This window comes from Pseudochaenichthys georgianus, chromosome 24 (assembly GCF_902827115.2).
Source record: "Pseudochaenichthys georgianus chromosome 24, fPseGeo1.2, whole genome shotgun sequence".
Taxonomy (NCBI): domain Eukaryota; kingdom Metazoa; phylum Chordata; class Actinopteri; order Perciformes; family Channichthyidae; genus Pseudochaenichthys; species Pseudochaenichthys georgianus.
The window spans coordinates 20,826,078-20,848,032 of NC_047526.1; the positions used below are offsets into that span (position 1 = coordinate 20,826,078).

The 21,955-nt window shown below is 41.4% G+C and overlaps 1 protein-coding gene across 1 annotated transcript; it reads left to right on the top strand.

Moving 5' to 3' along the window:
* Positions 1 to 214: 214 nt before the first annotated feature.
* pinx1 (PIN2 (TERF1) interacting telomerase inhibitor 1) lies at positions 215 to 21,416 on the top strand. The gene is made up of 7 exons (XM_034075921.1): positions 215 to 285; positions 1,044 to 1,153; positions 1,270 to 1,362; positions 1,788 to 1,869; positions 2,564 to 2,656; positions 7,198 to 7,280; positions 19,671 to 21,416. Exons 1-7 carry the CDS (start codon positions 267 to 269, stop codon positions 20,370 to 20,372), a joined length of 1,182 nt encoding a protein of 393 aa, XP_033931812.1. The 5' UTR covers positions 215 to 266; the 3' UTR covers positions 20,373 to 21,416.
* Positions 21,417 to 21,955: the final 539 nt, after the last annotated feature.

A 21,955-nucleotide genomic window follows, 5' to 3' on the forward strand; every position in this document is an offset into this window, starting at 1 on the left:
CAGCACATAGGCTACTTTATGTTGTGGCTGTGGCGCTCTCTGTTGGCTAAAATGAACACTTGATAGGAATAAAAATAACGATAATATTAATTGTAAATACAATAGGCCAATTAATAATACTTACACCCGTGTGCAATACGACACACAACAAATATTTTACAAGGATATGTTGCCCACAAACAACCAGCGTGGTATTTATATATATATCTTCAGGCAATTTCTGCGAAGGCTACGCAACTTCCGTCAAGCTGTTTGAGGACCCCAGGATGTCCATGCTTGCTGAACGTATGTACATTTCTTCAATTGTTTTTACGGATATTTCCCTTTTTATTTCAATTAAACAATCCGTTTTTTTATATTTTATTTTCGCTAATAATACATCCATCAGCTGTTGAGAGACAGTCTTCTGAAAGTATTCAATTGTATACGTATTACAACTGTTCGGCTTGCTAACATTAGCATTAGCACACCAAAAGCAGTATATGACAACACGTGTTTTCTCTTGTAACTCTGCAGTCACCTGTCAATGGCTCAGTTTAGTTAACTATATCGTCGTTAATGACCATCTATTGTTATCCATTTGTCTGCTCTCTTGTTAAAAAAACGTGTTGTCCTCTGTTGCACATTGTTTTCTCCAATGTTGTCGGACGTTGCTTTTGTTTAGGTCCCGTAATGCTGACAGATGTCAGTGTGTTTACATGCACAGGGAACCTTATTGTCCTCATTATTTTACAGAACAAAACCTGATTTATTTACCAGGAAGGGCCAGCAGCATACTTTGATATTTTGAAAGATGTGTATTAGAAGGAAAACGGGTGCAATACAAGGCTACATATGTGATATCTAACTGTTTGGCAACTGTATTATTATACAGGTTTGGGTAACTAAACTGGGTAGTTGTATCACGATGCTGCACAGTAACATTTGTCTTAGTAAGCATAAGGTCTTGTCGGTGTCAGCGTGCATTGTGAGTTGCTTTCATGCTCGTTTGTTATATTTTGTTCAATGACTCTTATGTAATGTTGGTGCTTCTCTCTATGCAGCCAAGAGGAAACTGAAGTGGTCTGTTGACCCCAGGAACAGCGCCTGGTCCAAGGATGAATCCAAATTTGGCCAGAAGATGCTGGAGCGAATGGGCTGGTCCAAGGGCAAGGTGAGGTGGACCTTTCTTATTAGATCAACAGCGGTGATTTATTATTAAACTGGCAGTGAGCGGATGAGTAAAGAAACAATTGTGTTAAACGTAATGTCTTCTCTTTTCATGTGAAGGGCCTGGGAAGAGCTCAGCAGGGCTCCACCGATCATATCAAAGTCAAAGTTAAAAACAACCACCAAGGTTTTGGAACCACTGCCAGCTCTGAGGTGAGCACATTCAACACTTTGGGATTTGATACTGGAATATATGGAATATAGTTTCTCTGAATCTGAAAACCAAGGACATTTTACGAGAACCTAAAGAGAATAAGTAATCAGAAGTCCATATTGATTGTATTAGTAACATGGTTATTGGTTAATGTAGTTTGTGGTGCATGGAAACCGTTTATGTGATGTGAGATGGTGTATTCAATCAACTTGCAGTCTTTAAATTTAAAACTACATCTATTATGGTACAGATTTAAATGACGCAAATAAAAAGATTGTCAGGGTTTAAAACAAAGTATACATTATAATCGAGGATTAATGCCAGAACTGTTGTATTAAAAATAATTAAGGCTGGCTAGCTGTACCTTCTTATAATCTGTCAACTGAGTGTTTAAATCTACATTTAACTCCTGTTGTGTTCACAGGATAAGTGGATCGCCCACCAAGATGATTTCAATGAGCTTCTAGCTCAACTGAACAACCACCATGGTCAAAACAACAGCGCTGGTATGTACATCCACAGCATTAGGATGTGTGAAGTGTTTATAATGCACTGTCTACAAAGGGGTTATGATGTAGTTGTGGCGGTGTTACTTCAAAACAGTGTCTCACTCTTATTCTTCACAAACCGATTGTCCTTGTTGGATTAAATGTTGTTTTTCAATTTAAAAAATAAAACAAATTATCTTTATTGTCATTTCATCCCAGTTCACACATTGGGTTCAAGCACTTTGTGTTCCCTTGGTTGTGTAAAAGAAAGAAGAAATAATTATTACAAGTTGAGATCTAGCGATAGGATTTTCTTTTCATGTGTATTTGTGATTAGATTCTTATTAGATCGTGAAAATTCTCCATCCACCAATATGTATCCGATATGATCCTATACCCTAGCTACGTATTGTCATGAGTTGATGCATGATGTGTGTACTCATTTTTAGTGCTAGGTTTTCCAACGTTGTGGCTCGGTCTGAAACTACACAAAATCCCAGTGCAGCAATGTCTTTGTTTGGTCCCTGTGTCGGACAGTAGAGGGTGCCACACGGCAACATTTAGGATACATTCTCACAGAAACATCTTGTTACCACTGTTCTGGTAAACACACTGCACTGCTAGAATACTGGTTTATCAAAGTTGGTGCAAAGATGCATCTTACATTTTTATCACATGACCATATTTATTTGTATTTCTTTATTATTTTTAGAACCTCCAACGTCAGAGGAGCCAAAAGGATTCAGCTTGGAGGAGAAGTCCAAGACTGGCAAAAAGAGGGTCCATTACATGAAGTTCACTAAAGGTGGGTCTATCTTTTGGCAGCAGACGGGTCTGTACAGCAGCAAGTCCAAGGGATAAACATAGCTCAGGAGAGCACTATTTTCTCAAGGGGTGTTTTCTCTTCTCAATCTTAGCACCCATTATATATATTGCCTCTAAAACAGTTTCTGTAGTATCACTGGATCAACCGTTAATCGCGCTAAAACAATTCCCTCGTGAAAATATCTCTGTTTTAAGGTAGATGTATACTGATATTAGGTCCCACTCAATTGTGTGCCTCCACTATTTTCATTTCAACCTTTCATACAGTCATTCCAGACAGACAGAGAGGAGTCTCTTTAGCCCCTTGTTGAGCCTGTGCACTTGGCTCGGACCTCTGAAGCTGATCTGAGCTCTGTCAGCCTGTACTGGGTCAGATGGCCCGGTCAGTGCTAGGGGAGGTTATTAATAACTCTTCCTTCTACTTTCATTACTCCTTTACACGTCAGGAAGTTAAGATTTGCTGGTCAAGGCCAGAACACTGATAGGCAAGAGGAGGAATTTGATGTTCAGGACCACTGGAGACCAAACTGAATAACCACAAGCCCATATTTTACTGCAAAGTGGTTTTTCCTGAGCAAAGAGCATATAGACTGATTACACTTTTTTAAGATGATTGTCACGATAATAAACATTTTTAAACATTCATTTAGCTCATCCTTTTGGATTGAAAGGATTGCAAACTCATGAAGTATTAACACATGCTGAAGTAATTAATCCATAACAGTTTTTGTTATTTGGTTCAATGTACATCCTGAGGTCAGCATACATGAGCAAACTAAATATCTCAACTTTTGCCTCACCTGGGAGAGCCTTTTACATTTTACGTCATTCAATAGCAACTTCCTGTTTCCTGTTTGGGGCATCTGGCATGTCCATTTACTGGCCCCCTCAAAACAACACCTCCCAGGGGCTTTGTGGCCCATTAGATGACCCTGCTAGATAACGTATGACCTGAGTCTCTTCTCTAGACCCTCTCACCCTGTTTATGTGATCTTAATTTGGCAGGAGCCAGAAAAAGATCCCGGTGCATCAGATGCACCATACAAGGCACAATTAAGGCAACAAGCACGGACACTATGAACATAATAATGTTCCATCTGGTGCTCTCCCTTTTACCCTCAGTCCCTATGCATACGTTGTTGAAGTCCTACAACTGATTATAACAGACTTTTCTGAGTCTTGCAGACGCACCTTTGCTTCAGTTGGTTTTCATTCTGGGATTTTGCATCTGCTGGGTAATTTGAAAATGAATGCACCCATGCCATCTCTAAATATCACTTCACTATGATAATTTAACAACATGGCACCATTTACCACATTTGCATTAAAACATGTTAGGTGAGTTATTTATGTTATTTTTAGATTTTGTTTTTATTAAATCCTGACTACCGATGACTGTTTAACAGTGTTAATGTCTCCTCACGGGGCGAGTCTCATTTAAACAAAGTCTTCAGGGTTCTTGTAGGCTCCCTGCGTGTCCCCTCAGTGACTATAAATACTGTGGTTTAGCCTTGGCCTGCTTTTAGCCTTGCTTTACCTCTGCTTAATCCCTCTCTAGCGTTGGCATCATCGATAAAATCACAACTTCCATTATTCTTAATGAGGATATATCACAGTCATAATGAGAATGTATGGTGATATTTCCATTCTGCAATGAAATCTTTGAAAACATTTCCTGTTGTCCCTGCCCTGCGAGTCCCATCAAACGTTTTGAAATGCTACAATTCTGTTCGAATCTCTGCATCCTCCCAGCTATATCCACCTCACTCCTCCCTCTCAAGACGGCCTCATTGACCCCATGAAAAGCACTGAAAACAATACCTTGCTTAAGTGTTATTGTCAATGTGACAGCCACATGTATCTGTTGTTCATCACCTTTTGTTGAGTGTGAACTTGGGCCTCTTTTAGGACACATTTGTACCCCAACAAGTCATCAGCTAATAAAGTCTGACCTTGTAGGACTTTTAATCCATTTGAGGAGATCCCTTTAATTATCACCAGCAGCTATTTAAAGGGAGCTGGAGAGCAGGTAGCACCTGACAATGCCGCCGTTTGTTAAACACAAGGCATTTACAGGGAAACCAGAATTCAATCTTGAGACATGTTGTTGCTCTGTAGGAAGCAGACGTGTCTTTGGCAACCTGACACCACTTTGACTTGTTTCTTTAAAAAAAGAAAAAGGCAACAACCGTTGTCGTGCAACAGAAGGGACGCTGGCACTACTTGTTTGTCCATAACTTGATTGGAAACATGAGAGTTGGGTGATCCGCCTGCCTTAAGTTGTCTGACAAGCATAAAGTGCCAGTGCATTGCTTCACTTTGGCCAGCTTATGCTCTAAATCGGCATATGCCAACAAAGGGTTACCTGGCAACATATAACCGGCCACGCCTGTTTGCATGCTACCACTGACTGAACTGACGCTAGCGCTCCTCTCCAGGAAGCTGTTGCCAAGTTAAGGCTTGGTAATGGATTTAGGGTTGCTAAGCTTGTTAGATGAGAGGTTGAAAAGGCAGGTCCTCCTCATAGTGCTGCATGTGCATGTGTCAACTAGGTCAACCAGTTCTGCTTGATTATGACAAAATCATCCTTACGCTTATGTAATTTGTTACTTGGTTATTATGGAAACATCAAGCATTTACATAAAAAAGAGGGCACTTTATAAAGGAAAGTACATGAATCTGGTGCACTTTTACAGCAAAATAAACGTATAGCGGCTGTCCCTGTTCGACTTGTTCTTAATGTACACGGCTGTAAAGAAAAAAGGTTTGCTATATTTATAACACAAGACAAAGGTGAGTGTCATACAGAAACTGGGACAATTATAATAATTTATATTGGTTATTTGGTTGTCATCATTATAAACCAAAATCAGAATGAAAAGAAAACAAGTTAGGATAATTCCCAGCCCCAAAGTGCTCCCTTTAAAACCTGATTTCATGTTCAGTCTGATTAAAATTGTAAGAGATATTGCGGTTTGGTCTAATCCTGGTTATTAACTAAAATGCATCTAGTCATTTCTCATTAATTTATTGCTTAACTTGATAGGAAAGCTGTAAAAACATTAAAGCATTAAAATGTTGTGGCTACAGAAGCATCTGGGAACCTTCCAAACATCTTAGTCTGCGTCTCAGCGCAGGCCTCCTCCTTACTCTCTCCTGCTTTTTTATTGATATCCTGTTCAGGCTGCTTCCCTCACTGCCAGCGCTGAGGATTGATGGTCTTTGTTTGTGGGGAAAGGCACCAAAATCTCCGCTGCTTTGGTCCGGGCTCACAGCATAAACCAGTAACCCAGTTTTAATTGCTACCTCCATCTATCACCTGTCACTGCAGCAGGGGTGGTTGATGCAGAATTAAACCACAAGCTCTCTGTCCATTTCTCCGTGTTGTTGGCTTAATTGCAGTCTTGGGGCTTTTATCAAAACAAATGTTCGCATTTCAGGCAGTATAGATCTGTAATTGGAGATTTTAAGGAAACGCAACTACAACATATTATGCAGCTAAAGAGCTTCAGGTCACAGATAGTTGTTATTTGTTTCCTGTACCTGCAGTTCAGTGTTTCTAAAACTCATTACATTGTTTTATTGGAGACTATCTTATTTAGCTTTTTTCATCATTTAGTATTTGTCATATTTGTGCATCCCCTGTAGAGCCTCAGTGATCTGTTGGTCTGGTTTGACTAGTTGTCTTCACTGATAGTTGTTACCATTTCAACCGTGTCCTTAGAAACCAGCGTGTATTCACTAACACTTTCCGCTGCACGACAGCAGCGCACATGCTCCATCCTGCATGATGGCATTCAGCCACCTTTTGAACGTTAAAGCCCCTTTTTATCAGAACATTGTTATTTGCACTTTCACCTCAAAGCCTGAGCGTTTTGACAGGTACTTCCTCATCCAAACAGCAGAAAGGTCACATTGGGCATCATTTTACGTTTGACCCGAGTTCACGAGAAGACAAACACCTCAGCCCCCCCGCCTCATTTATTTTACTATTCAACATACTTTCTTGGTTTTACTTCTCAGACCTGCATGTGCAGTGGCTTTCAAAGCCAAGAGTCGGGGAGATAGAGGTTTAAAAGCAATAAATAACCAAATGTTATCAGAGCCCCGCTGAAGGAAGAGGATGCAGCTGTACGAACAGGACCTGGGCTCGAGACAGACCACTGTGTGCTCAAGGAGTCTTTGAGGCCTGGTTTGAAAATGGGAATCCGGAGGCGTGCGTGGAAGACCTTGTCGTCGGTTTATTTTTCTTTGCCGTTTTATCCCTGTATCCAGAAGCAGACTACGCAAACCTCCCCTTTTCTTTCCTTAAGAGACCCCCCCGCATTCCTCCTCAACTATTACATGTTGCCTTAGAAAAATAGCTGCCCTTAATATGTTTGTTAATTTATTTTGTGTGTCTTGGGGATGAATGTGACCATGAATTGTATTTCAAAGCAAGAATAATAGACAAAAAACTAACTTGGTTGTAATAGGCTTTGCAATTTTTAGAAAATGTGTTTGTTTTGTGTCCCCTCTTAGGAAAGGACCTGTCCTCCCGCAGTAAAACTGACCTAAACTGTATCTTTGGAAAGAGAGGAGGGTCTTCCAATGACCCAGAGAAGGTAAGAGAAATAAATCATGATTTTCTTGGTAAATCCACAATCGCTAAACACTCCTCTTTTGATATAACATTTAATTTAGGCTGAATTTATTGTTGTTATGTTTTAACCTGCTAACAAAGGCAAACGCATTTTTAACAAATCAAGAAAACAATCCCGTCAGTTCTCTCAAAGATGTAGAAATAATGTTTGGCTTAGGTAATATGATCATGACTAATTCCTGTAAAACATGTACATATTTATTTGTTCCAGTCAGTCTTGTTGTGACAAATGGTTCTGTTTCAAGTAACAAGATATCTGTAGAGAATATTTGTTATCCAAGGTGTGAATGACTGTTTGCACTGAAACAGTGGTTTTCTAAATTGGGTGTGCAGTACTCTGATCCTTCCTGATCTCGTTCAATGTCAAGTGTGCACTGAGGGTGGAAATGCTTTCCTTTTAGCCAGGTGGTTTTAGCTTATCTCCCTCTGTAATTAAGGGTGACCATTGGTGCTGACGCCTCTATCATTCGCTGCAGTACCATGTGATCCTTGTGAAGCCTGTGGCCCTAGATTAGCCACGTCACTTTAACACCGCCAAATGGCCACCGGTGGTGGCGAGAGCACCTAAATCCAGTTAAGGGATTTGCACTCTTACCCCCTACTTCTCTCTTTGTACTCCCCCCTTTTCTCCACTTCTGTCTTGGAGCGCTCACATAAGGGTGTTAGAATGCCAGCGGGCATTATTAAAGGCAAATCAAAATTTGGGCGAGGTGTGCAGAAATCTGAAATGATGACGCTTGCAAAAAAGTTGTCTTTCTGCTCTTGGCATTGGTGGTTGGTCACTTTACCATTTGGCAATATGCTGCTCTTGTGCTTTTGAAGCGTAGCTTAGAGGCTCAGACAGGTACAAGCTGCATTTCAGGCACAGTATGTTCCTTTGCCTAACTAAATAGTACTAAATAATACTAGATTACAATTAATAAAAAGTCGAAAGGTGTTTAGTCTCGGACGGTCTTCCTTTGATTAATAAAAACATCGCTTGAGTTATTATTACAAATTAAACAAGTATCTGCCAATGGATCTTTCTTTACACCAAATCTACTGTTGAAATTCACTAAAATATAATTTGTTAAAGTATTTTTGGTGTCACAACTTCTGCTGACTCCATACAGAGCCAGAAGGACAATAACAAATGTAGCTTTTGGACGCAGAGACACAGAAAAACCCTCTTGCTGGCTTCCTCTATTTATCTCAAGCATTTGGCTTGAAGAAATTGGCATCTTAAAATCCATAAATTGCAAAAGAAAAACCTTTTTCTATTCCCACGCAGGTACAGAGCCATAACATCACAATGGCTGCTTCTCCCCAGCTGATTAACATTGGAAATGCAAGCAATACACACTATCATTTTCTCCCTAATCGTTTGGTTATGGGTTGTTATTTTTCAGCCAGGAGGGACACCATTGACCATATCGAAAACACTGAACACAATTACAATGGCATCCCATGAGGCCTTGTGTTGAAGCCCAGCAACATCAGAGGTCGCTGGGAAGAGGTAAAGAGGGTGATGGACCAATCAAGCTGTAGGCATTGTGCAGGATCTCTGTGACACTGCCAGTGACCCTCTGCGCTCCGTGGTCTGTGCTTACCATTACTGTGACGGCACAAATTGTGCTCTACAATTGACAAACATCCAGAAATCTCAGTACCCTAAAGAGTTGTACTCCTAAGTAGTGACCAAATTACATTACATTGCATTTAGCTGACGCTTTTATCCAAAGCGACTTACAATAAGTACATTCGACCAGGAAGACACAACCTTGAGGAAAACAGAATCATATAAGAACATCAGGTTTCAAAGAGCCAATCGTTTCAAGTGCTGCTCAACTGGCTAAGCCAGTCCTTTATTAGTATATAAGTGCTCTGTTAGCAGTTCTTTGTTAGTCATTCTATCGCTCGAAGTGGAGTCGAAAGAGATGAGTTTTCAGTCTGCGCCGGAAGGTGTGTAAGCTTTCTGCGGTCCTGATTTCAATGGGGAGCTCATTCCACCATTTTGGAGCCAGGATAGCAAACCCACGTGTTTTTGCTGATGGGAACTTGGGTCCCCCTCGCAGCGAGGGTGCAGCGAGCCGTTTGGCTGATGCAGAACGTAGAGCACGTGCTGGGGTGTACGGTTTAACCATGTCCTGGATGTAGTAAGGGCCAGATCCATTCGCAGCATAAAATCAACATTAGGGGCTTTGGTTTAGTGTTGGATTGGATTGCCAGGGGTTTGAACCAGTTGCGTTATCACATATCTGCATCCTAACAAGGTGAGACCTGACCAAATCTGAATCTGCTTCTCCAGAACGGCCTTTCTACCGACTCATGAATCTTCGAGCACCTCACCCACCACCCACTGTTGTCTCTCCAGCCCCCCTAACACTAGTCCCCCCGCTGCTGGGGTTTTCCTTCCTACGCAGTGATGTGCTTCCTGTTCACCTCTTATCGCTTCTCACAACGCTCCCTGAAATGCAGACAGGCAGACACACACACACACGCACGCACGTGCACGCGCACGCAGACACTCGGCTGTCCCACATGCCTCTTTTAGTTAAAGGCAGCAACGTGTTGAAAGGACTAATGAGCTCATGGGACAGATTACTAACCTAATGCACATTAATTGGTTGTATACAGTCATCCAATAAGTTTAATTCATTTTGGTGATTCACCTGTCTTCTCAATAATGTGTATAGCAGAGCTGTATTTTGGGTAAAAATGACCTTTATTTTAACTTTTAAAAGTGTAACATTTGCTTTGTGAAAAACAAGTATTATTGTAAAATATATATACATTTAAAGATGAGGGTTTGATTCCTTCCAAACAGCCACAGTACACTAGATGTGTGACATTAAACATTTTAGAATTTCTTATTCAAGCCCTATTTATAAATGGAAGAGTGAGAACTAAAATATTAAAAGCATACGTAACACTTCACCAGAGGCTGCACTTTTTGTATGCAACTATTGCAATTCAAATACTACTTTGCTGTAATGTCTACTTTTAATGCCTATCATGTTCAGTTTTTCTTCTGTTTTATCATCAGGGTCTTAGTTAGTGAGGGTGGTGTTTGGCTGCATTATATTAAGACGGGTTCCTAATATTATGCCTTCATGTATTTAGGAAGGTCAAACATGTTGATACACATCTCAATATGATTTAGATCCAGTACAACACCCCCAAAACCAGTGACCTCTGTAAAAAAAACATTTGTTAAATACAAACCATCATCAGTACACACACACCATAAATAGATGACCACCATTTCACCCCAAACCCTTATTCCATCTAACCATCTAGACACTTGAAAATGATGGCTTACAACCATTATTTACACTCCCTGACCAGTGAAAGTTATCAAGTTGTGTTGGAGCACCTGTCCATCTACATGGCTCTCTGTTATCCATCACCCATCCCACGCTTGCGAGCCCCCTCCATCTCCTGCTTCCTCTAGCGCCCCTCAACACAATTACTCACAGCATGACAAACGACAGGCTCTCTCTGCCGAGATATCAAAAAGCCCCGGCCACTTCTAAATGAAGGCACTTTGGCAGCCCTGTGCTCCCCGTGCTTATCGGCGGGCGAGCAGTGCCCCTGGCCGTCCTGCGTCCCCCCCTTCTTCCTCCTCCTCCTTCTCCACCACCATGCCCTCCTCAGGGGGTTTAGTTAGGGGAGCCACATGGAGGGCCAGCCCGGCTTGATTTATCTCCCTTGCCCCTCTGCCCGGCCACTCAGGCAGGCCGAAAGAGCCGACGAGGCTCCAACGGGCCTCAGCTCGAAAGCCCGGCATTAGCTGAAATAAACCATTCTGCCGCCCAGTGAAAAATGTCCTCTGATTGGCTAATTAATCAGTCAAAGGGGAGCGACGCGGCTTGTGACTTGAGGGACCCGAGCCGGCGACCGCAGAGGGCCTGCTGATAAATAGACTCCCCGCCGATTCATACATCAACAAAAGTTAGTCATTTTTTAAAGCCGCCAGCTCACATGAAAGGTGGAAACAAGCCATAGTTTTATTTTTCCACCTACATTTGCTTCCACGGTCCTGTTTTTGGGGGGGTGGGGTTTGAAAAAGACTAAATTCTGTTTGTTTTTTGTTGTTAATTTGTATTACTTGCATGTAAAGCTTTTTTAAAAACCTTTTTCTAATTAAATGGTTTATTATGAGGAAGTCTTCTATATATTGATCTTGTGAAGAAGTCTGATAACTATAATACAATGTTTCTGTTGCTCAATGCAATCGGCAACATAACATATTTTGCTCACTGCTCACAACCTCTTTATCAGTGCAGTACATATCTTTATCTAGGATTTAAGTTTTACAGTCGGCAGATCCGATGATGTAAGAAACATTAAAATCCTAACAGTGACCCATTCATTAGTTATTTACTCCTTAAAAATGTCAGCGAAGGAAAAGCGGTTGAATATAATTTGGAACATAGCTTGTTTTGACGTCTGAGCCTCCAGTCAGACAGTCGGTATGGCTCACCCTGCTCTCGGGTTAGCATGACCCCTGCGGCCTCTCCCACTCCCACTCCTGCTCAGGCACAAAGGGGCCGAGGATCAGGCCTCATCGGGTGGCACCTGTTGCAAGTCTTTCCTGCCCACGCGTCGTCCACATGAAGGATCGCACGTCAGCGGGGGCTCCCCCGATACCAGCATCTTAAGGAATATGGGGCAGGGGCGGAGCGGGTTGGGGGCTCGAGCGTTTGGCAGAAGCGTCGGCTAGGCGCCAGGGAGTCGATGGGCGGAGTCGAGCAGTGAAACTTTGCTGACAGCGCAGAGGCAACATTTCTTTTTACAGAAATTCTATTCAACTCTAGAACAGGTTTTATAGGTTGCTGCTGAGGCCTGGGAACAGGAACGTGAGGTAGTGTTGGATTATTTAGAAATCTAATTAAGACCAGCTTAGATGGTGTTACACATGTCAGGTGCTATGTATATGTAGAAAGAATCTGTATCGATTAGTTTTGTTGTTAACTTGCAGTCTTTACAGATTAAGCGTCTGTCCTGCTGGCATGAACAGGATTATTCTTTATTTACTGAAGTTCTACTGCATTTTCCAGTTAACTGTATAAATAGAAATACAGCACTAAAGCAGAGATCTTTCTTATTGGCTCAGTTGTCTGTTAACCTCAGTGTTGATCTATTGAAAGGGGATGCTGGTGTAAACGTGCGCTTTCGCTGCGTTGTTGGAGCAGATTGATTGGGCCAGTGCAGTCATGCTCTTAGCGTATTGTCAAGCTGGAGAGCTCTTATTCATTCTCAGATAACATCTAATTACTTTGAGCGAAAAAGCTCTCCCTTTCTTGAGCATGTTTGTTGGCCCTTTTGCTTCTACCGCTGAAAATATCAAGACCCGCCAAGCAACCCCCCCCCCCCCCCCCCCCACTCCCTGCTGCAAAAACACACACACGCATTCACCACCTACCTCCCTGGCAGTTCTGTGGACTGCTCCCTCCTGGCCATGCCAGCTCGCTGACACTTACAGATTAGCACAGGACAAAAAAAGAAAAAGAGGGCGCCTGTCTCTTAGTTACGGGCCTTAGCTAGAATACATGGGACCAGGGTAATTACCGCCTGGTGAAGCTAACCGCCCAAAGATTTCCAGCCCTCTCGGCTGTTTACTTCCGCCGACCAGCGTTTAATCACTGACTCTTTAATCTAATAAATCACATCTGGGGGAAATAATCACTGTATCTTCTCTCTGTGGTTGGGGTGGGAGTACCCTATGCTATTGAGGGGGAATTGTTGGCTAGTGTTTGCTAATGTAAAACAAGCTCAGGGCAGTCGTGCTGCATGCATAATGTTGTCTTCATTTGTTGCTTATGACACAAAGTGTAATTTTTCAAACCCCAATATATATTTTTTGACTTAACTACACACGAAAAAAGTCTTTAGCAAAAGTATTGTCTTGTGGAAGCTTCCGTGTGTGGCATTTAATGTATTTATGGTGCATCATTTAAAGTTTTTCTACTTTGTGTATATGGAATTTCTGCAGAAAAATAAGCTAAATATTAGGGTCACATTTAAAGGCAGAGATATTACTTTTAAAAAAAAAAATGAAAAAAGAAGGTCAACCAGGTTCACTTATTTACAGAGAATAAGGTATCCACCTGTTTTTCTGTCCGCCCACGTCAGCTCATGAAAGATGGGATGCTGGACCTGTGTGCTCATCAGGGAGAGACAGCTGGCTAATCAGGGCCTGATCCATAGACCTTGAGTATCGCCAAATTTATTATTGTGGCAGGACAATGAGGGCACACTCATGCAATTACAGACACAACCGATATTGGCTGGAAATTATTGGAGGAAAAAACCCAGCAAATAAAGCATACAGGCAATTCTTAAAGAAAATAAATGGGCAATTGCAGCTCTGTCAAATGCTAATTAACATGTGAGCCAGAATGTGAATTTATACCATTTTCAAAAAAGCTGTAAGACGTCTTCATCAGTCGACGTAACTTTTTGATAAATGTAATACAAGTGACCTTTTCAACCATCCTTTTGGGTTTCATTTTCTTATCAATATTATTTTAAAGTCTTATACCGCTACCAGATCTTGTTAATGTTAGTTTATTAAAAATAATCTCCTTGTTTTAATCTGGCTAGGTAATTTGCAAGATGTTTATTACTTATTCAACATACTTTTCACTTAAACGTTGAACTAACAAAGTAACGCTTCATGTACCTCGGCCTGTTGGGCTTTGCTTAAGACCTACTGCAGGCAGAGCTGGATGTCCCAGTTAGCACCCGTTTAGTTAGCTACCATGTTCACTGGTTTCACTTGAGAACAGCTTCAAAAATGTGTCTATCCGAATGTAAACGGTTATGACGAATGCAAAACATGAGTTAAATGTGTGTCTTCTGATCCCTCATTTTGTCCAACAGAAAATTAACAGTTTACGCAACCATAAAGTGATTTGAAACTGAGCAAATAATAAACTCTTTGAGAAGCAGTAACTAGCAAGTAATTCATGTCGAGCCATAAGACGCCCACTTGTGACCCCTTAGTAGGGCAAATAAAATACGAAGCACATACAAATTCTTGGACTTCATGATGCCGTCTGAAGCTGAGCAGTGTTGGGAAAACATTACAAATAATTTGACTTATTATTATAGGGTGTGTATTGGGATGAAGAGCTTAAAACAGACAATCCTAAAAGTATTGACCCTGGAATCTTGTATACTAAAATAAGTATGCATAAAGCTTCCGACTTAGTTGGGGAAAAGTTTCCCATCCTCTGCAGTGAGCCTCTTCCCCCATCCCTCTGCTGGCTTGTTTGACTCTCCTGAATATGTTGGCCTCAGTGTTCTGGCTCCTTGGCACATGTCTTCGGTTGGCTTTCCATCGGCTACATTAGCAGAGAGAGATAGGACTGGAGTGTCTTGAAGGAGGCGGCCTGTTGAATGTCTTCCCAACCTCTCCTTTTCTCTGGGACCCTCTGTGGGCCCTCCCTGTGTTCCCTGCCCAGCCCCAGCCCCCGCCAGGGGAGAGAGGGGAGCAGGAAGGGACCGATAGCCGGCCAGACCGCTCCTCTGCCGAAGGAGCCTTATCTCAGAACTGCACACATTGCACTGAGCGCATCCTTTTCCTGGTTTCTGGGCCCGGGAGGTGGAGGAGGTTGTGGAGGAGTAAACACGGCTGGATATAGGTGTGTTCTCCAACCCCACTGTGTTGCAGCTTGGGACTGCCTTTTTCTTTCGATCATTTTTCTATGGTTTTCGCAAAAAAAGATTTTTGTAAAACTGTAGATTAGTGGTGTCCCTTCTCTTGCAGTAGGTGTCCATTTTAAAGTACATGTACTATTAAAGAAAATAAACATTGTTCTTCAAAAGGAAGTCTATAATTAAAGTAGTTAATGAGGTATGTTACATTTCTCTTAAAGATGGGGTAGGTAGGTTTGGGAAACCGGCTCGAGATACACTTTTTGCAATGAATATCTTAAGTGCTTTGACAAAAAATCCATAAAAAAATTTCACCTGTGGAAGCCGTAGTATTGTAAAAAGTACGACCAATCACTTTAGCCGGCCCGGCTAAAGTAACTGGATGGCCTACCTGCCTGTCAGCCTTCCATCTGTGCACAAACTTATCTCGTGCCCTCATTGGTCATGTGCGCGTTCGTGTGTGTTGGAGGAGGGGCTCTGTGAGGAAGTGGCAGATTTGTTCCGGCTGTGTACTTTCAAATTCTAGCGCACTCGAGCTGGTTTCTCCAAAATTACCTACCCCACCTTTAAGTCTCAGCAATATAAGGGAAAACAAATAAATCACTGTAGCATTAGCATCTTATGGTATAAACACATTTGACTTACCCTCACTTAACTGCACTTTCTTTTGGAGGGTTCATCTTTTGTTTCCAGGGCTTCACCTTATCAGTTCAAAACGTAAAACAAGTGACTGACATACTGAAAATTCAGAAATGGACTGCAAACCTCAAACTATATGAAGCTGCAGCTGCCTAAAATAATACACAATTCAGTAATGTATTTTAGTGCCCATTTCTTTTTATCTTTATGAATGAATACGTCCAACATACTTGAGTAGAAAATTGCTTAAGAAAATGCTATTGTTTTATGTAATAATACTAAGCAGAAAACATAATTTTCATTATATCAGGAAACAAATCAAATCAACAAATCGATAATTAACATTGTTCCTGCAGTGATAACATTTATTTTAATCTCAGCATTTTGTCTCATGCCTGCTGTACTGATATATGACACAGAAATGGTGACTGATAATACCAGGCCATAGAAAGACACACACACACACACACACACACACACACACACACACACACACACACACACACACACACACACACACACACACACACACACACACACACACACACACACACACACACACACACACACACACACACCTGGAAATAAGATCTCCAACATTACTGCAGAGTTGTTTCTTGGTAACATGTTGCCCTTAACACTCGCCAACAAAGATCTCCAGGGCTGTCAGTAGTGCTGTCTGGATCAGCAGCTTCACATCCACACTGTACATATGTGTGTCCTGCCGGATCAGGGTCTAATGGAGACCCCAGGTAGTGAGGACGGACCACATTCCAGCCCCTTCCCCTGATGGAGATGTTTCTCTCTCAGTCACTCTCCTCTCGTTCTCCCCCTCGCTCATTCACCCTCTCTAGAGAGTAATTTCACAGGCAGTTCTAAAGTGGCCCCCAGCCATCTTCCCAAATCCCTGTTACATGTTGTTTGGCGCTGTCAGCTCTAAGCCCCATCTCCACTCTCCCAAGCAGAGAGGATGCCATTGTGCAGTAACGGGGAGTATAGATTTTCTCTGGGAAGTTGGAAAGTTTTGTTTAATAGCACCTCACCTGAAGGGCCTTTCCCCCCCTTGTTAGAAGTTGGGGTTCTTTCTCGTGGAGGACTGAGGTGGCGGAAAACTTTGTGGTCCATTTGAACAGCTGGCTTGTCATTAAGCCTCAATCTGGTGCTTTATTAATGTGAGGCTCCAGAATCACTACTTTTAAGATTAATTATTATATTGTATTTTTATACCTGGTCAAATCTTGATTTTTACATGCATAATGTATAGCCCTTCAAAAGTATTGATCCAAGGGTATATTTGCAGGACAATAATTTCTTACCATAATAATCAATATATTAGACCAAATAAACAATGGTTGATTCCCTCATGGAAATACATAATATACTGTAGAGCCTTTTAGGTAGTAACGACTCATTGCTTTAGGGTTTTGCTTAAGTCCCCAGTGGCACATGTTGTAACCCAAGACATACAGATGTGTAATGCGTGGAAACCTGGTGCATGTGTAGCAACACAGTGGTCCACATCTTAGATAAGCACAGACATATTTCAGGACGCCCTCACCCTTTGTCTGTGGCTCTTCTTTGAATATGCCAAATGAATTTTCCTCTCCAAAAATTCCTAACCTTTACCAATGATGTGCTTTGTTTCCTGCTGGTGTTATGTTTCGCTTGGCTTCACGCTGTCATTAGCCAATTTCTTGCCACAAATGACACAGAAGACGCAGAAGCCCTTGTTAGTAACCAATGTATTAACTTCACTCTGCATTTCAGTCTACTTACAGTAAGTCCCAAAAGAACAGTTGGGATCTGCATCCACATTGTTTTACCAGCCCATCAGTTAGCTTGTCTGCCTCAATCTGTGTTAAGGGCCAAAGTAATGTAATCTGAATGTAAAAGCTTAAAGGCCGCACCATGAGGTGACTCTACACAACACGGCATATTCAATTAATCTCTAATCTGTAGGGTTTGAATAATGCCATCTCTGAGGCAATACTCTGAGCGGCAGCATTGTTTAGAGCGACTCTCAGGAGGAGCTCCTGTATTCTTCTGGACCAATCATTATGCATTGAGTAGGCCATTAGGAAAATGAAGACAAATGGGTCGCAGGGGTGAGGTGACAAATTGTTCCTGCTGAAGAGTTAAAATGTAGTCTGCGTTGTACCTCATAGTTGTAAAGTAGTCCCTGTTTAATAGTGTCGTAATAACTCATGTCCCCCAGATTGGAGACAGTTTATTCAAAACTAGTGAATGAGTTTGGCTCTTTACTCCTTTTTTTAGGACATCCCTGCACTTCCTGTCTAATAGTGTCACCATCTACTACAAGCAGAATGTCAAAGAAGTCATACTTTATCAAAAGGAACAAAACAAGTATATCAACACCTTTTTTGAGAGTTTCATCAACACAAATTAAAGCACCATAGCTACTAAGTGCACACATATAAAAAAGAAGTGTTTTTTTTCTAGTGCTGTCAAAATTATCGCGTTAACGGCGGTAATTAATTTTTTGAATTAATTGCGTTAAAATATTTAACGCATTTAACGCATGTGCAGAATGGCCCGCCCCATACGTGCCACCAGTGGCAGCGCCAGGATATGGCTGGGGTAGGCTACACCCATACCAAGAAATGGCTTAGCCCCACCATGAAAAATGATGTTAAAGTAAGCAAAATAAGGTCTGCCAACTCGCGGAGTAAATTGCACAGACAGCAGTTAGTAAGACTGATTTCAGTCGCCACGGTTTTGAAAACTTTTGTCACGTAGTGACCGTCTTCTCAATAGAACATCTTTGATAACGGCGTGGTGTTGTTGCAGGAAGTCCCGACGGAGAATACTCTTGCTGTAGTACAGGGCAGAGCCATATAATAGTAATAATATGGCTCTGGTACAGGGGTGCACATAACTGGTACGCAGGTTATGTGCGTAATCTGAAATGCGTACCGTCACTTTTGTCACAAAGCGCATTTGCGTACCGACGTACTTGTGAAGCTTTTCCAGAAGGCGGTTAGATCACCGGACCACAGAGTCGGTCTCCGTGTGCACAGACAGGGCTGCTGTTAACGTCGGTCTGTACAACGGAACTGTGCCAAAACTACGCCAACCGGCTGCGGAGGGAGACTCCCCCATCACTGGAGAACTGCGCTAAAACAGCTGATCACAACGTTCACACCCTGTGGTCATGAAGTACTCCACTAGCCCCCCCCCCCCCCCCCCTCTGTCGACTTTCCTGAAGTACTCCCCCGTTGATAGAAATCAACACGTAATGAATTAAGACCCCACGGTTTGATGATTGATAGGTGTGTGGGTTGTCTTTCATTTTGACATGCAGAAAAATGTTATAATAAACATAGATACTGTATGTTAAATGGATATATCCGCCTTCTTTCATTTATCTTTCCATTCCCACAACAATATACATAAATAAATGGCATATTTTGGACATAGTTCGAATGGTGATTAATCATGATTAATTCATTTTTAAGCTGTGATTAATCTGATTAAAAATTGTAATCGTTTGACAGCCCTAGTTTTTTCCCTAAAGCACCCGATGATCAAAGTATAAAGTGTCTAATGAAATAGAAAATGTGTGTTAACCGAGAGAAGACAAGTAGAAGTATGCCTGAGTACTATGATGAATTGAATATATATGTACATATTTCTAAACCCTGTAAAATGAATTAAAAGACAAATATATTCTTTCTATTTGATGTTCTGTAGTGTCACAATGGTTTAGTATATTTAAGGTGTGTTTGTGGTTAGACGTGGAGATGGCAGTTAAGGAGCACAGCTGGATGTGTGGAGCTACATTGTGTTGGAAGAAGATGATGATAAATGTCAACTGTGTGATAATTATGTCCAGAGATGCTTATTTTAAGATGATCCTTTAACACCTATTGTTGCCTCAACATCCTATTTGGGTTTTTTTCACTCAAGAAAATCTGTCTGGTTAATCTGTGCGTGATGATTGACGATCACTTAAGCTCCTCGGTCCACCATTGTCCGTCTATTTCAGTGTTGATTGTTTAAATTCTGCATTAAATCCTAACCCTGTCTTCTCATGTGTGTTTTTGTCTAGGAGAGCAACAGCAGTGATTCTCAGGGTGAGACTGAGAAGAATGTTCCTCCTGCGGCGTTCAAACTGGATACAGAGACCATCACCAACACTGTGAAAAGTACTCTCACTATGCAGGAGTACTTTGCTCAGCGAATGGCTCAGTTGAAGAAGTCTCGTGGACAGACCGAGAGTGAAGAACCATCGATGGAGACAGACGAGACTTCAGGTCAATCTGAGGAACCCATCCTCATCCCCACTGACGACTCAGAAGAACCCAAGAAGAAGAAGAAGAAGAAGAAGAAGAAGAATAAGAAGAAGAAGAGCAACACGTCAGACGATGATCTAGAAGTGGTAGAAGAGAACAGTACCCCCGTTCCTGTCATAACGGTGGACGATGAGGACCAGCAGCAGGAGAGTTCAGGGAAGAAGAAGAAGAAGAGAAAAATGGTAGAAAGTGAAGAAGCTACAAATAGCTCAACCTCCGGTGTTGAGCAGAACTTCGAGGAACTGCCTCCATCCAAGAAGAAGAAGAAGCATAAAAAACAGCATAGGGAAACTGAGCTTCAAAATGGACATGAGCCAACTGAGGATCAAAGTGTAGACTCTGAGGCTGTTGGCAAAAAGAAGAAACATTTAGAGGAGGTGGGCGATGTAGACAAGGTGGAGGTGGTAGAGAAGAAATCTAAAAAGGACAAGAAAAAGAAAAGGAAACGTCAAGAATAGGAGGAAATTAATCAAATCTACCTCCAACTTCAACAGTCCTTTAGGCTTCTGGGGGACTGAGTACTCAAGTTGTATCATCGTGAACATGATCATGGTGCCTCACTTGCCTTAAATGAGCAGGTTACATGTCTTGTAATGAAACTGCCGTGAGAAGGAGATGAGACTCCTCAAAGCTGCAGAGTAAAACCCAAAAACTTGTACTGTGGGCCACAGGGATACACATTGCAGCAGATGACAAAAAGCCATGCCTAACAGAAAAAACTAGAAATGTTTGGGAAGAAAATATATTTGTTAGTTTTTTATCAATTTCCAGGACCATGGTTGCTCTGTTTCTAGTCTATACGCTAAGCTAACCAGTTACAGGCTGTAGCTTTGTATTTAACAGACAGATGCAAGACCTGTAATGATAAATTTATCGAACACTCGGCAAGAATGAAATTACTATTCTTTTAATGTATTTAAAAACTCCCTTTCTCTACATCTGACTGACTCTGCTAAGTCTATAATGTATTCATACAGACATATTTTGACTTACTTTTTAAATGAGTCTGCTTTCACATCAAATTTGGAAAACAATTAAATGCATGCTGGCAATTGTTGTAATGAATATAAATATCCAGATTAATAAAGACAACAAAATATGCAGGAAAATAGTTATTTTTGTGTTTTTTGAAAACTATATGCAATTTTTCTTCATTTTTTTTCAAATTCCTTTGTCTCACCATTAATAAGCATCTGCATTACTATCTATTTAGCATTCACAGTGAGTTACATTTTCTTGCCAGCAATTACTTTTAACCATCTTATGCCATTTCTTCAGACAATTGATATGTTCTTAAATGAAAGCGACACAGAGTCACATTTGGACAGAAGCACACCGACGTAATTGTTTTCCTTCATGTGATTTGACAAATATGAACTGATGCCATTTGATGTTTTTCTGAAAAACGTTGGTCTGACCCATTCATGAGCTGAAAGAAAAAAGACAAACGTTGGCCGTTCGACAGGATCACATGACTTTTTAAATAAATATAGATAGTTTGATTTGTGTTGTGTTCATAGATGGTGTGAAATGAATTTATAAGGGAACGGAGAGTGGTGAGGAGAAATAGTCGTGCAGTGAGTACCCTATACGAGCTGATCATGAACGTTCACAGGTTAGACCTCCAAACATAGATATGGCTTTCACAACTCACCTTTTTCCACTTCGGAATATGATTAATGAACCTAGGAAATATTTGTCTTTGACTAGACTGACGAACTCTCAACAAGCCAGACTTGTTCAGAAATGAGTGGGTGGTATGAGTCAAAAGAGGAAACTACAAATGTCCAGCTTTACACGTGAATACAGCATTCCTCGTAATTATTTTGAGTTACTGACATTTCATTTCTCATCCTATGGTGTTAACAGCCCGACTATTACTCTAAGCGTCTCAGGTGTGCAGGTGGTTTTTTCCCCATTACGTCAACATTTAGTGTCGAGTCATTATGAGACTTGATACAGGTTATTACAAGCCGTTATTTAACCCAAATATAAATTGTTTTCACATTAATTAATGTGGCTCTCCAACTGTTGTTGCTAT